General features: G+C 40.6%; 1 protein-coding gene across 2 annotated transcripts in view; it reads left to right on the top strand.

Annotated features, from left to right (window-relative positions):
- The window catches only part of BMP6 (bone morphogenetic protein 6), a 165,556-nt gene that overhangs the window by 132,636 nt on the left and 18,882 nt on the right, over nucleotides 1–14,038 (top strand). For both annotated transcript variants that reach the window (XM_088024387.1, XM_028122907.1), the window contains exon 2: nucleotides 4,496–4,688. In XM_088024387.1, the coding sequence (XP_087880513.1) occupies nucleotides 4,496–4,688 (193 nt within the window). The remainder of the gene's footprint in view (nucleotides 1–4,495; nucleotides 4,689–14,038) is intronic.

A 14,038-nucleotide genomic window follows, 5' to 3' on the forward strand; every position in this document is an offset into this window, starting at 1 on the left:
CATTAGGGCTGTGGTTCTTACTTGTTGGTCAAAGGTCCAGAGCTGGTCTGAAATTTAAGCTGGTATAGTCTAAGACAGAAAGAGAGAATGGAGTGAGTTTTATAAAGCTAAATTTATTCAATTTCAAGGATTGTATATGTTCTTCAATTATATCTTCTCTCTTTGTTGTTAAGAGAAACTTCAGAAATGATCATAGAGTTAAAAGGATGCAGTTTGTTGTCTGTTTTATTGTCTTTACAAATGGCAAACAGAAAAAGTAGATGACCTTGTATAAGGTCATTACCATTGAAAAATATTTTCGCTGGTCCTTGAAATGAAAAATTCTAGGAATTATTGCCTCAGAGAACACAGAACTGTATTCATTAGCCAAATACCAAGGCTGGTGACACTCGATGTAGTGATTTTACTTACTACCTTTTACACAGAATGCATCTCTTCAACTTAAACAGATAATTTAGAGGAACCATTGATTGGCCTTATCTAAAGACTCCTGAATAAATCTGAATTGCTCAGTGGAGACATACTCTAAGTCTGTAGAGCTAGATTCTCAAATATCACCTGATGATGATCACAACTAACATTTGAGTAAATACTCTACCATTGACTATTTTGTAGAGATTATCCCACTTAATCCTCAGAAATTTGATTATTAAATTATTTTTTTAAAGATTTTATTTATTTATTTGAGAGAGAGAGAATGAGAGATAGAGAGCACAAGAGGGAAGAGGGTCAGAGGGAGAAGCAGACTCCCTGCTGAGCAGGGAGCCCGATGTGGGACTCGATCCCGGGACTCCAGGATCATGACCTGAGCCGAAGGCAGTCGCTTAACCAACTGAGCCACCCAGGCGCCCCAGAAATTTGATTATTGCCATTTAACTGATAATTGAAACTTTGGCTAATGTCCTGCTCAGCATCACATAAGTCAGAAAAAGGGGAGCTAGAATTCAGAACCAGTTTGGCAGTATGACACTTCATCAACACTCATAGCTATTACTTAATTGGATACCTCGTGGGGCACCACCCGTGAAAAGCTAAAATGCTAAGGGCTGCAAAATAGGTCCTGAGTGCTGAATTCAGAACTCAGCCTGGTCCCTTTCAGTACCTCTCATATTTTGAATTGTCTGATAGTTAAATAGTCCAGAATCCTAGAGCTTGAAGGCAGGGGATGCAAAGTTCAGTGGAAACATTACAGTTTTACCACCAAGGTCTTCAAGTGCCCATGTAGGCAGTGACCTAACTGCATTTCTTTCTTGTGTCCCTGTGAGACATCAGCAAATACATTATGTAAATTCAGTTGGAGGCAAAAGACAAGGGGAGAAAGGAGTTCCAGGCAAACTCCAATGCCTGGTGGCTGAGGTATCATGGGAAAAGGGAAGAAGATGGTATAGTTTCCAGCCAAGAGGCATAAAGAGAGGTTCAGAAGACAGTGGAGTGAGGTTTTTGAGTGAGAGAGCTTAAAACAAGGTGGAGGGCAATCAGATTCCTGAATCTCTTCAGAGATAAAGGAAAGGCAAAAGAAAATTCAGAGTGCTTCAAGATAATGTTGTAGGAAGTAGGAAAATGCTCATATAAGGCAATGTGTTCTAATTCATATTGTAGTGAAGTGAAGGCTTTGAACTATGCTCCTATTTTCTCATTTTTAGATTCTTTATCTCTTCACATTTGTCTGTGAGCATTTGCCAGGACTCCTCCTCAGTCCTACATACTGCCTCCCAGCATTTCAAAATCCTTAAGAATTGTCTGCGGTTTCTCCCCTTCCTAGCAAGGTCAGACTTCCCCTTCTCTTTCTCTCATCCTTTCCTGTCCTCGCTTTTCTTCTTGTGTCAGTTGCCTCTTACTGTGTAACAAATCACTCCAAGTCACAGTGGCTTAAAACAACGGGCTGTCATCTCCCAGTCTTAGGAAATGATGACGTTCAACTGGGTGATTCTTATGCAAGGTCTCTCCTGCAGTTGCAGTCAGATGCTGGCTGAGGTTGGAGTCCCCCAGCATCTGCACTGCGTTGGGCATCTAAGATGGCATCTTTATAACAGGTGTGGTGCCTCAGCTGAAGTGGTTGGAGGCTGACTGGACTCTTCCCTCTCTCCCTCCATCTGTCTCTTCATGTACCATATGGCCTCACTTCTGGTTATCTTGGGCTTCCTCACAGCATGGAGGTTCAGAGTAGTTGGACTTCTTACATGGTAACCATCGTTCCCCCAGATAAACATTCCAAGAAACCTAAGTGGAAGGAAGTTCAAAGCTTGGAAGTCACTCAGCACTACTGTTGCTGCATTTTATTGGGGCAGAGAAGGTCACAGAGCCCACCCCAGGGGAGGGAGGGACCACCCAATGGTATGAATACAGGGAGGTGTGGGGATGTTGCACATATTGGGTATGATGCACTTCTCCAAACTAGCTACCACATTTCTGACTTATTGAAATTTCTGTTTACTCCTTATGACCAAAATGTCTTAAGTTACTGTCTTATATCTTGTATCACATCCATGATTTATGATTTCTTCTTTCTAGTTGTTTTTTATATTAATAGCAATTGAAAGACTTCTTTGAGGAATTCTTATGCATTCTTTCAAGTGTATCTTAACAATATATTTTTATTTATTGCTTTTAAAATTTAAGCACCCAAAAGGCCCTATAAAAAAAGCTATGTGACTGTTTTTTGTTGTTGTGTTTTGTTGGGGTTTTTTTTGGTTGTTGTTTTTTACAAAGTTCCTTTGGGAAATCAGATTTGATTCACTTTTTAACCACTGATGATAACATATCACACTTAAAAGGCAGATCAGTTTTAGGGAAAAGCAATACACCCTCATGTATGGGTGTCCTTTGGTGAACTCACCAACAAGATTGCTTTTCATGCTTAGCCACTAATTAGAAAACCTGTTCTCTTGTTGGGACTGAACCATAGTTTACTTTCTGGTTAGATATTTTAAAAAAACTTTTATATATATATATATATATATATATATATTTCTTTTTTTTACTTATATCAAGCTCTTACACAAGCCAAAGCTTATTGTTTTTACAACAACCCTCCTGCCAAAAAGAGATAACTTGAATCTAAAAGATTTAGCATAGTCCCATGGCAGTTTCAGAAGCTCTTTAAACTACCTATAGATGGCTTAGCTTTCCTTAGCTTCTGCAAATACCACTGAGGCCTTAGGTTCTTATAAAGAGTTATTGGCTTTTTTTTTTTTTTAAGAAGCTAAATCTCCAAAGCTTTTCTTTGGTGATTATGGAGAACAACATATGTGGGAGAAAATGGGCAGTTGGAGGTGGCCAATAATTTGATTTATTCCCCCCTACCCACAGCCCTGGGAAGACTCTGCCATAAAGGATTAATTTGCTCATGAGATTTCACTGCGGTTGCCATTAAGAAAAAAACTAGCAGGAACAGTAGGGTAGAAACGTTTCCAAACCCTGGAGAAAAGAGTCAAGGATTTATGGTGGGAAGCAGAGCAGTCCTTTTTCTCTTTTGCAACGTTTATGAGTTAAGCATCTGAGGTTGATACCACTTGTCTTACACAGGACTTTACATAGACAACTGGAAGCTGATTCTGAGAAATGATCATCAGTGGTTGTAGTTTTCCATAGTTTGTCTTGGTGCAGGGGAAAGATTTCATTTAAAAAAAAAAAGATTTCACACTCCATTCTTTCCCAATTTTTAGAAAAGCATTAGAAAAAATAGCAAGGTATACTGTTGGTCATTCGCTTCCACGTGTCTATCCTTTAGACTTGGATTCCGCATGCAGACTGAGTGGAGGGGCCCTGGCCTCGGAGGCCAGCAGCCCTCCCTTTGTTCCAGGAGAAGGGAGGGCAATGCACCTGGGTTAGAGCAGCATTTTTTCTGAAGCTTTACCCCAAACCCCTCCACAAAACTTTCTACGGAACAACAGGCAAAATATGAAGACCCTTGGATCTTTCAGGCTGAGGCCGAACGCGCTGCTCACCCCCCTCCCACCCTGAGGCCCCCTCCCAGAGCTCGCCTCAGGGCTACCCTGGGTCATGCCAACTGCTTGATGGGGGGAGATGACCAGACCTGAGGGGGCCAGGCAGCAGGAAGGAAAGGGGGCCGGGAAGGGGTGGCCAGGGCCAGGATCGCTAGGGACGTTCTTATTCATCGTTTTCTTCATCCTCACAACTTCCTTGGGAAGAAGCCCTGTTAATTCCTGCCTTTGTAGGTGAGGAAAACTGAAGCCAAGAGTTTAGGTAACTTGCTTTCATGCAACTTACTTCAACCAAGTACGTAAGGTATTTAAACCAAATAAAAGTCTGAGAATTTCATTTAATCCTTGGGTAAAATGAGCGATTTTAATCTCAGCCCATCTGACAGCACAGCCACTGTTGGTCCTTGCCATCCCCCACCCCCATCCCTCTCCTAAGCCATTGGCAACCGGTAATCCACTTACGAATGAAATCGGGGCAGCTTTCTTGAGGTGAGCCTGTGGCACTTAGTCAAGTAACAATAGTTGTCACTCTCTCTTGTTTAATCTTATAGTGGAGTACGAGAAGGAGTTCTCCCCTGGCCAGCGGCACCACAAAGAGTTCAAGTTCAACTTATCCCAGATTCCTGAGGGTGAGGCGGTGACGGCTGCAGAGTTCCGAATCTACAAGGACTGTGTTGTGGGGAGTTTTAAAAACCAAACTTTTCTTATCAGCATTTATCAAGTCTTGCAGGAGCATCCGCACAGGTATGAAAGCTCAGGGAATCCCGGTGGGTGGGGCTGGCCCCCGTTTCTCACCCTGCCGTCATGAACCCCGAGGGTGTCTGTGCAAGGTGCTTTGGAGCTCAGGGCCAGCACGTGAGCACGATGAGCGATGTGTTCTGAATGGTAGTGTTCAGCCAGCAAGACAATTTTTTGTTACTAAAATGAAGATTTTCCAAATAGTTTCCTGTTCCTGAGCAAGCCAACGAACAGTATTAACTAAGCATCCTTTGTGATCAGAGAATATATACCTTATTGGGGATCAAACATTCCCCACCATTGCTCAGTGCCCGCTTTGAATAATGGGTGAGGGTGGCGAAAATAAATTCATACATGGAAGTCATGTAAGGGTGCTTACAAATGATACTAATTCAAGTTAGTGGAAAGCTGTGTGTTTGCATATAATATATACAAATATGTGATACAGTGTATCCGTGTGTGTGTATGTGTGTGTGTCTCGAATGTATCTCTTCTCATTTGGATACAAGGGAATCATAGACTATCCCCCCACCCATGTCTGTAATATTTTTGTTTTTTGAAATGAGGCCAGACTGTTTTTACAAAAGAACTTCAACAGAGTATGCTCTTGGGGCTGTCCACCAGTGATGAAGAACTCCCATGGAGGGATTTCTGGAGGATTAGAAGGGTCAAGGGAAGAAATATTGCAACAGCTAGTTCAATCCTGTAGCACACAGAAAGCAAGCCAGTGACCTTGACTGGTGCTTAGTATTTGGGGGTCAGTCAGGTGAGAATGGTGGGCCTGATGCAGAGATTAGCACCACTGCATACTTAGTGCACTTAACGTATAAACACAGCACGTGGTGGGACAGCCTGGCAATTATATGGGAAATAAGCAGATAACAATTAAAGGAAGAGAGTACAGAGAGGGAGGGAACCCCACATCTACAAACTCTGCAAGGGATTTGTCAGCTTTGGATTCATACTCCCAAGTCAAGATTCTTGCTTTTGGTCTTGCAAGTCTGTTGACTTCCCAAGGATGTCCAAAGGTTTAGGAATGACTTTGGTTTCTCCTGGACTTATGGATTTGTGTGTAAAGCTCTACCACAAATATGCACCCTAAAATAATAACGAACATTAACTTGCCCCATAAAAGGCTTATTTTGAGCGCATTGCCAACATTTGGCCCTTGTGCATATTCCAGTGTGTAATGAGGGAAACAGAGAAGAAGGAGACACATGCCAGGCTTTGAGGACACGTCATGGTGTTGAATATATGCACTGATGGTTGTATGTGAGTTCTTAGTAGGGATAGTTAATAAAATATAGCCACTGTGGTAGCTATAACAGACCAACATTTCAGAAGGAAGGGAAGGTTTTCTGATGTCTGATTTTTACCCCTAAATAAAAGTATCATCAGTGACTTAACCATTAAGGGCCTCTTTTGGAATAATAAATGATTCGCTGGTAGATTTTTGTCTTTTGATATTTCAGAGAGAATTGATACTCTGTTGATTCCTTGGGCCTGCTTTAGCCATTGATTTTCAATCTGCCTAATTATCTGTCCACTGTGTTTATCTGGTAGAAATAACCTACTAGTACATTTCTGGCTCAGACATTTGTTTGGAATACATGGTTTTCTCTGTTCTGCAGGAAAGGCTTTATAGTGAAAACACCAGATTGGGATTTCTGTAACTATGGGATTTTTCAAAATTATTATTATTTAAAAAATAGAGCTAGCAGACCATTTGTAAGGTTTATATTGAACTCCAGCCAAAGATGAACAGCTGCCTTGTGCTTAAGATGGTGGTGTCATACTTTCTCGAGGCCAGCAGTGAGTCTGGAAAACAAAATCCCAAACAGTCCCAACCTTTGATGACTCTGTCAAAGCAGACTTGTAATTTCTCTGCCTTCTAGGATAGGAGTATTTGGCGATTGGGTGTGTTTAACTTTTGTGCATAGGGAAGGGGAAATACGGAGAGGATTGGGAGAATTTCATGCTTTTGAAGGGCTCCAGTTTGGCCAACAGGAGATTTTCTTTTCTTATCAGTGGGCCAGGAGCCCAGGCCTCCCGCTGTCTCCTGATGTTCTTCCAGAGGCCTCCAGATTTAACTGCAGGACTCCTTCTGGGGAAGGTTTGATCTCCCCATCTGTACCGTCTTGGGGTGTCCTGGCTAAAAATGATCCTCCAGGCTTGTAAAGAAACTTATTTGTCTAATCTGTGTGTAAGTGAAATTTGTAGTATCTGATGGATTAACTTAATTTAACAAATGTTTGTTTTGCAAAAATAGTTGGCCTCCTTGAAAAAGAAAAATACAAAAAGGCAGGTTTTTCAATGCTGAGTCATACCTCAGCGAAGGCAGAAGTTATGTGTTGGGCCTCTTGATATAAAAGGCAGCTAAGAAGCCTAACCCAGGGCATGGTCAGAAAAGATTCTTGGAAGATGGGCCATTGCTATGAATTCTGCAGAAACATATTCCTCTTACTGATAAGAAATCACTGGACCAGGTAAGTTCAAAAAAGTGACGACCTGAATAGATGGTGCTTTGACTAAGAACAGGGAAACATTTGATTCTTTATTCAAAACCTGAGAATAAGCCATGAGATGGAATCTAAGTCCTGAAAAGATCTGGAGCACCCCAATAGAGCAGAGTTGGATCAGTAACCCAACGTGTACGGTTAAATCAGAGTAGCACGGGGTGTTAATATCTGGTGTTATAAATCATTATACTTTTATGATGACACTGGTAAAAATTGGCATTTGCATAGCACTTAAGAGTTTGGAAAGAGTCTTCTCACCTCTTCCCTCACTAGGATTTAACCACTGACGCCATCAGATATGCAGGGCAGGCATGTTACCTTTTAGAGAATTGAACATGGCCCATATGAATTTTGCCAAGTCCGGATTAGGCCTGCATTGTTGTCTGCTGTTTCCCAAAAGTCACCCCGATGACATGGGGTCAGTCCCAAGATAAAGGTGAAGTGCCAGAAAGAGGTAAGCAATCCCCTGAGGGCATGTCTCTCATCTCCGTCTGCTTAGCTGTGATGCAGACACCCCGAGGATGCTTCTGTGTATATGTCCAACGAGATGGCTCTTAGCTGTGATGCAGACACCCCAAGGATGCTTCTGTGTGGATATCCAACGAGATGGCTCTTAGCTGTGATGCAGACACCCCAAGGATGCTTCTGTGTGGATGTCCAACGAGATGGCTCTTAGCTGTGATGCAGACACCCCAAGGATGCTTCTGTGTGGATGTCCAACGAGATGGCTCTTAGCTGTGATGCAGACACCCCAAGGATGCTTCTTTGTGGATGTCCAACGAGATGGCTCTTAGCTGTGATGCAGACACCCCAAGGATGTTTCTGTGTGGATGTCCAATGAGATGGCTCTGTTGGGGTGCAGATGTGTCAGTTAGAATTCAGGCCCTGGTTCTTTGACTTACCAGGCTTTTCTGTTATTGATCTATTGAGCAATCACTCACCTGTTAGCAACTTTTCTAGAGGAAGGGTGTGGATGAAAAAAAAGACTAGAATAAATTTTATATGAAAGTATTTTAGTTATTCTGAGTGTTATCTATTTGTCCATTGACTTTACCATGTTCTCCCACAATTCATACACACTAAGCTGTCTTTGTGCTTGAAGCATAAAGGCTACTCTGAATACCTTTGACCTATATTTATGGTGGTAGCATGTTGCTTTTCAGAACATGTACTCATGATCTTTACTTTTATAGCACCTTTCAGATTAATAGTGCAATTCTGAGGCCTTTCAAGAATACTGTTTTCATCTACATTTCTTATTTGGTTAAAGACACTCTTTTAGTGTTCTTAATTGAATTTCATATAATTAGAAGTCAAAGTCAAACAGCATCTCTTGAAAGCCAGCCAGAAATGTTTTCAGTGTCTGAAAGATAGCCCTATTTGGTACATGAATTAGCCTACTTGCTCCTGCTAGTTTTGAAATTCCATGTTCTACTCTATATGTTTTGGCATTTGCATTGCTGGCGGTGATGGTCTGTCTTCTGTGTACATGATAACTTTTCTGCATTCTATCATGGTGCAGTCTGTGGAAGACATGTAGAGCGAGAATTAATTCCCAAATTTAAAATGCAATTCCTCCTGGTGTAAGCAATATCACAACCTACTCCTCTGTTTAGAAACAAAGTTTTTTTTTTCTCGCATTCTTTCTCTTTTTCTTTTTTTAGTTCACATGTTTTAACTTCATTATCCTTAGGATGTGAAGAAATGCATCTTTGAATCAAGGGAACAGGGCAATGCTGCATTAGAGATGGATTTTGAAACTGAGAGATTTCTTTAGGTCACCCAGAAGCCATGTTAGTAGAGTCCCTGGGAACAGTCCCAGACTGAATTATTGCTTAAGCTAAATTTTTGACAAAGTTCACCATTTATGACCTATTTTACGGATAGAATGTAATTGTTTCAGGAGAGAACATAACTGTCAAAGGGCAAAAACACATTTTGCCAGAATTTTTCTTTTGATCATGTTCCTCTGAACCATTCACAGAGATAGAGAACACAGGAATAAGTGAGGGAAGGGGAATGAGAATGAGTTCAGGTTTGGACATGTTTGAGACAGGAGTAGACGCCCAAGAGGCAGTGAGATATGAAAGTTTTTAGCTCAGCAGAATGAGCTAACTAGAGTAGTAGATATTTGAGATCCTAAGTGAACTAGTGAAGTAGATTAAATAGCCTAGTTGTGTAAGAATAGAAATACATAATTGACCTAGTATCATTTATTGAAAATACTATCCTTTTTCCATGCACTTCAGTGGCATCTTTGTCATAAATCAGGTGACCATGTATGTGTGGGTCTGGTTCTAAGACCTGTATTCCGTTCCATTGGTTGACTTTTTCTTGTACCAATCTTATACTCTTCATTCTCTTTGTTTTATAAGAAGGCTTGGTAACTGGTGTGTAAATTTTGAGACTTTCTTGCATTCCCACATAAATTGTAAAATCAGCATTTTAATTTCTGTGAAGAAATTTGCTGGGTTTCTGATTGGAATTGCATTAAATCTAGAGATCAATTTGGGAAGAATTGACTCTGGCTAATATAGAATGTTCCAATCTAAGACTGTGGCATTTATTTAGGCTTTCTTTCACTTTTCTGAATAATATTTTATAATTTTTTGTGTCTTGAATATTTTAACTTATAGATCATTAGAATTATTATAGATCATTAGAATATTCCAGGTTTTGAAGATTTTTTATGCTATTGTAAATAGTATTATTAGCTTTTAAAAATTTTGGTGTCTACTTGTTTTTGCTCCCATATAGAAATACAATTGGTTTTTGTATATTGCTCTTATATCCAGCAACCTTGCAAATTCACATAGTCATTCTAACAAATTTTTGTACAAAATTTTGGAATTTCTATAAATATAATCATATCTATAAATATCAGTTTTATTTCTTCTTTTATAATTATTATATTTTTTCTTCCTCTATTTTTCTTTTATTGTGCTGACTGGACATCCAGTACAATTTTGGGGTTTTTTTTTTGTTTGTTTTTTTGTTTTGTTTTTTTTAAAGATTTTATTTATTTGACAGAGAGAGACAGTGAGAGAGGGAACACAAGCAGGCGGAGTGGGAGAGGGAGAAGCAAGCTCCCCGCTGAGCAAAGAGCACAATGCGGGGCTCAATCCCAGGACCCTGGGATCATGACCAGAGCCGAAGGCAGATGCTTAACGACTGAGCCACCCAGGCGCCCCATCCAATACAATTTTGAATTTGATTCAAAATTTTGTCTCAGATTAGAAATCCATATCAGATTTTGAATCTAATAGAAGAAAGATTTAAGATTTTAACATTAAGGATGACGTTTGCTAAAAATGTTTTTGTAGATACTCTTTACTAGAATAAAGAAGTTCTCTATTTCGGGTGCCTGGGTGGCTCAGTTGGTTAAGCTACTGCCTTTGGCTCAGGTCATGATCCTGGAGTCCCGGGATCGAGTCCCGCATCGGGCTCCCTGCTCAGCAGGGAGTCTTCTTCTCCCTCTGACCCAAACCCCTCTCATGCTCTCTCTCTCTCTCTCTCTCTCTCTCTCATTCTCTCTCTCAAATAAATAAATAAAATCTTAAAAAAAAAAGTTCTCTATTTCTAGCTTGCTAAGAGTTTTTAATATTAGAAATTGGTGCAGAATTTTATTTAAAAAATTTCTGATATTTTTCCCTAAGTATTAATGTGATATACTACATTAAATAATTTCCAATGATTCCAATGATTAAACCAACCTCCCATCCCTGGAACAAGCCCACTTGTGATTTATTATCCTTTTTATATAAGGCTAGATTCAAGGATCATGTCTGATTACTCCATTGCCTGGATCACCTATGGGTCTGTTCCCATTATCTATTTGTTCCCTTGATTTTTCCTCATTTGGTTTTATTTCTTTGAATGCCTGATAATTTCTTTAATTAAATTCTGGTCATTATCTATGCAAAATGTTTATAGATACTGTTATCTCTTTCCAGAGTGGATTTCATTTTCTTCTGGAAGGCAGACAAAATGCAGGGCAATGGCCTCATTCTTTTGTTCCAGTTGGGGTATTTAAGGATCTGTTAAGGATTATCTGTTTCTGGTTTCTCCCTTTCTCCTAAAGTTTAGCCGTTTAGGGGTCTCAGCTGAAGGTCTAGGATGTTTACCAGAGCCTCTCTCTTCCTTGGTGGGCTCTGAACTCCAATTTTTAACTCCCCAGCATTGAGAAACTGCCAAAAACTCTGCTTAGCTTTTTGTCCTCTAAGCAGTTTCTTTCTGCTTGTTTTCTCAGCTTCCTACTCCATGCATGCACAGCCTAATATTTGGCAAATCTCTCAGATGGAAATGTTGGAGTTCAAGGCAGCCAGGACTTGAAGAGCCAAGGTCTTATAGGAAGTGAACCCAAACTTCTGAGTTCACTTTTATGCAGCCCCTTTCCCCCTGGGACCTTAGCCCTTCAGGTCCAAGCTTCCTGAAGCTCCAATTTTTGTTCCTAGCCAGTGATATTACTCCAAGCTCTAGGCTGCTGCTCCTTTCTGTTTGATACTCATGCATCATGCCAAGAAAGATCAAATCCTCTGAAATGAAAAGGCAATACAAGGATGAGACAAATGCAGGGCTCACCTCCATGTATTTTTCTTCTCTCTGTGATCTTGACCCATCAAGTGTTGACTGTGTTGGTTGCTCTAAGATGACAACAAACAAGTTTATTTTTTCAGTTGTCCTTAGCAGGAGTGTTAGTGTGATACATCATAACCAGAAGGCTATGTCTTTGAAACATAGGATTTTTATTATTTTTATTTTGAAATCTTTATAATGAATCTCCACAAATGTTGATATGTGATCCATTAACCAAATGGTGTAGATTGGGAAACAAGACCCGAACCTGGCAGTTGATCCCGTTCCAGGATCTAGAAGAGTAATTTCCTTAGAATAGCATTTCTTATGGATTGATTGCTCTACAAATGCTGTTGGATTTTCAGTGCTGCTTGCTGAAGTGAAGCAACATGAACCTTTATCTTCACTGAGGTATAAGTGAGATACCTGAGACTGTGTTCTTTTTTGAAGAGAAGGGCAAATTTGAGAAAGCCAGGAGAGGAGAACCTTATTGTAATTGGGGCAGAAGGAAATCAGAGCCTCTTATCGCTGTGCTCAGCTGCACCTGTTTCTCTTTCCATATCTGCCTTTCACAAGTTTGATCCTCAGCGACTCCTGAAATCTTACTTTCTGATTTGATAATCTCTGGCACGCTCAGTGTGGGCCTCAGGTAAGCATTGAGTGTTTCTGTATTTGTTCCTTTGCCCCTGAAAAAAGGGGTACTACAACTGACCCACAGCTCAGGTTATGTAACTGGTTAGTCTTGTCTCGTTAGTCAAGTCCTGTTATACCTAGAATGATCTACCTGAAATTAAAACAAAAAGTGCAAGCAGCTACCAAACCTTATTCCTTAGCCTAAGTTCTGTTCTTTACAGAGGCACAGTGTAGAAGAGAATATTGCAGAGAGGAATTAAGATTATCATAAAGAGTTGTATACACTCAAAAGAATGCTGCATTTGGGGGAGAGGAGGAGTCAGGGAGTGGTGGGCAAGAGAAACTGTTGTTTGGGGACGGTTTACCCACTTGGTAAACATGGAAGAGAAAAGAAAATCCATCTTTATTCCTGGAAACTATGCCTTCTGTAGTATGCATTCCCAGAAACACATTGCTTTAGTTACGTGCATCTTATCAGGATGTCCAGCCTTGTGGGAGGCGGCCATGGTGGTAGCTAAGATTATCTTGGGAGATGTCTTTTTTTTTTTTTTAAAGTCCCAAATGAACAGCATTTTTCCTGTTCTGTTTCCCCATATTGTACAGGATATGGAAATGTAGGACTGGCGATGAAAATAAAACATAACATTTGCACATGTTTAAAATGTGACAGAACTCCTCAATCTGTGCTTGATCACTAGGGCATGTTTCCCAGTGAGGGAGAACATTGTTTTGTTTATGTGGCCAAAGAGGTCAGGTTAGGTAGCCGTGAATTTGCATAAAGTAACCTGCTCTCTCCCTCCCTCCCTGTCTTGGACACAGAGAAGCAGGCCTTCTAATAATACTGCTGCTTTGGACTTGATCTTACTTGTGATTCTGATTATTGGTCTAACTTGATAACTCCCTGAGGGTAAGGCCAATCCATAAGACAATCAAACATTTACTTGTGGAGCATTCTACACTTGCTTTGTACTATTTGAGGGAGAGCAGCAAGAAATCTTGAGAGCAATTAGCTTTGAACCTGAAGTCTAAAAACCAGGTGAGGGTAATACTAGTCATATTTAAGGGAGCAGGACTATGCTGTAGGTCAGTGGCTCTTACGGGGTGGTTCCCAGACCAGCAGCAGCATCACCTGGGAACCTGAGAATTGCAAATTCTCAGCCCCCACCCCAGGGACTCTGGGGGTGGGCCCAGCGGTCTGTGTGCTAAGTCCTCCAGGGGATTCCAACATAGGCTGAACTTGAGAACCACTGCTATGACGATGAATGTGGGTGCAACACTGGAGCCGAGATGCCTGGGTTCAATTCCTCCCTCTGTACTTACTGGCTCTAGGACTATGAGCAAGCTACTTATCCTTTTTGTGCCTCAATTTCCCTATCTGTAAGCCTGTGATGGCATGAATAGTATTTATCTCTTATGGTGGTTGTGAGGAGTTAGCATAATTAAAAGCGTCTGTGTAGGAAACACCACGTAAGGGCTAGCTAGGTTCATATTCTGTCCTCAGAGTGATTTGTATTTGTTTGTTGAAGATGAAGTATTCCATACAGAGCTAAGTTGTCTTTGATATTTGAAACATCTCTGTATACCTTGCTAATCCTTGAGGTGAAATTGGTTAATATCAAGTGGCATAAA

Source organism: Eumetopias jubatus, unplaced genomic scaffold (genome assembly GCF_037043125.1).
Source record: "Eumetopias jubatus isolate StellerSeaLion01/CBP00866 unplaced genomic scaffold, mEumJub1_p1.0 scaffold_6, whole genome shotgun sequence".
Classification (NCBI taxonomy): Eukaryota; Metazoa; Chordata; class Mammalia; order Carnivora; family Otariidae; genus Eumetopias; species Eumetopias jubatus.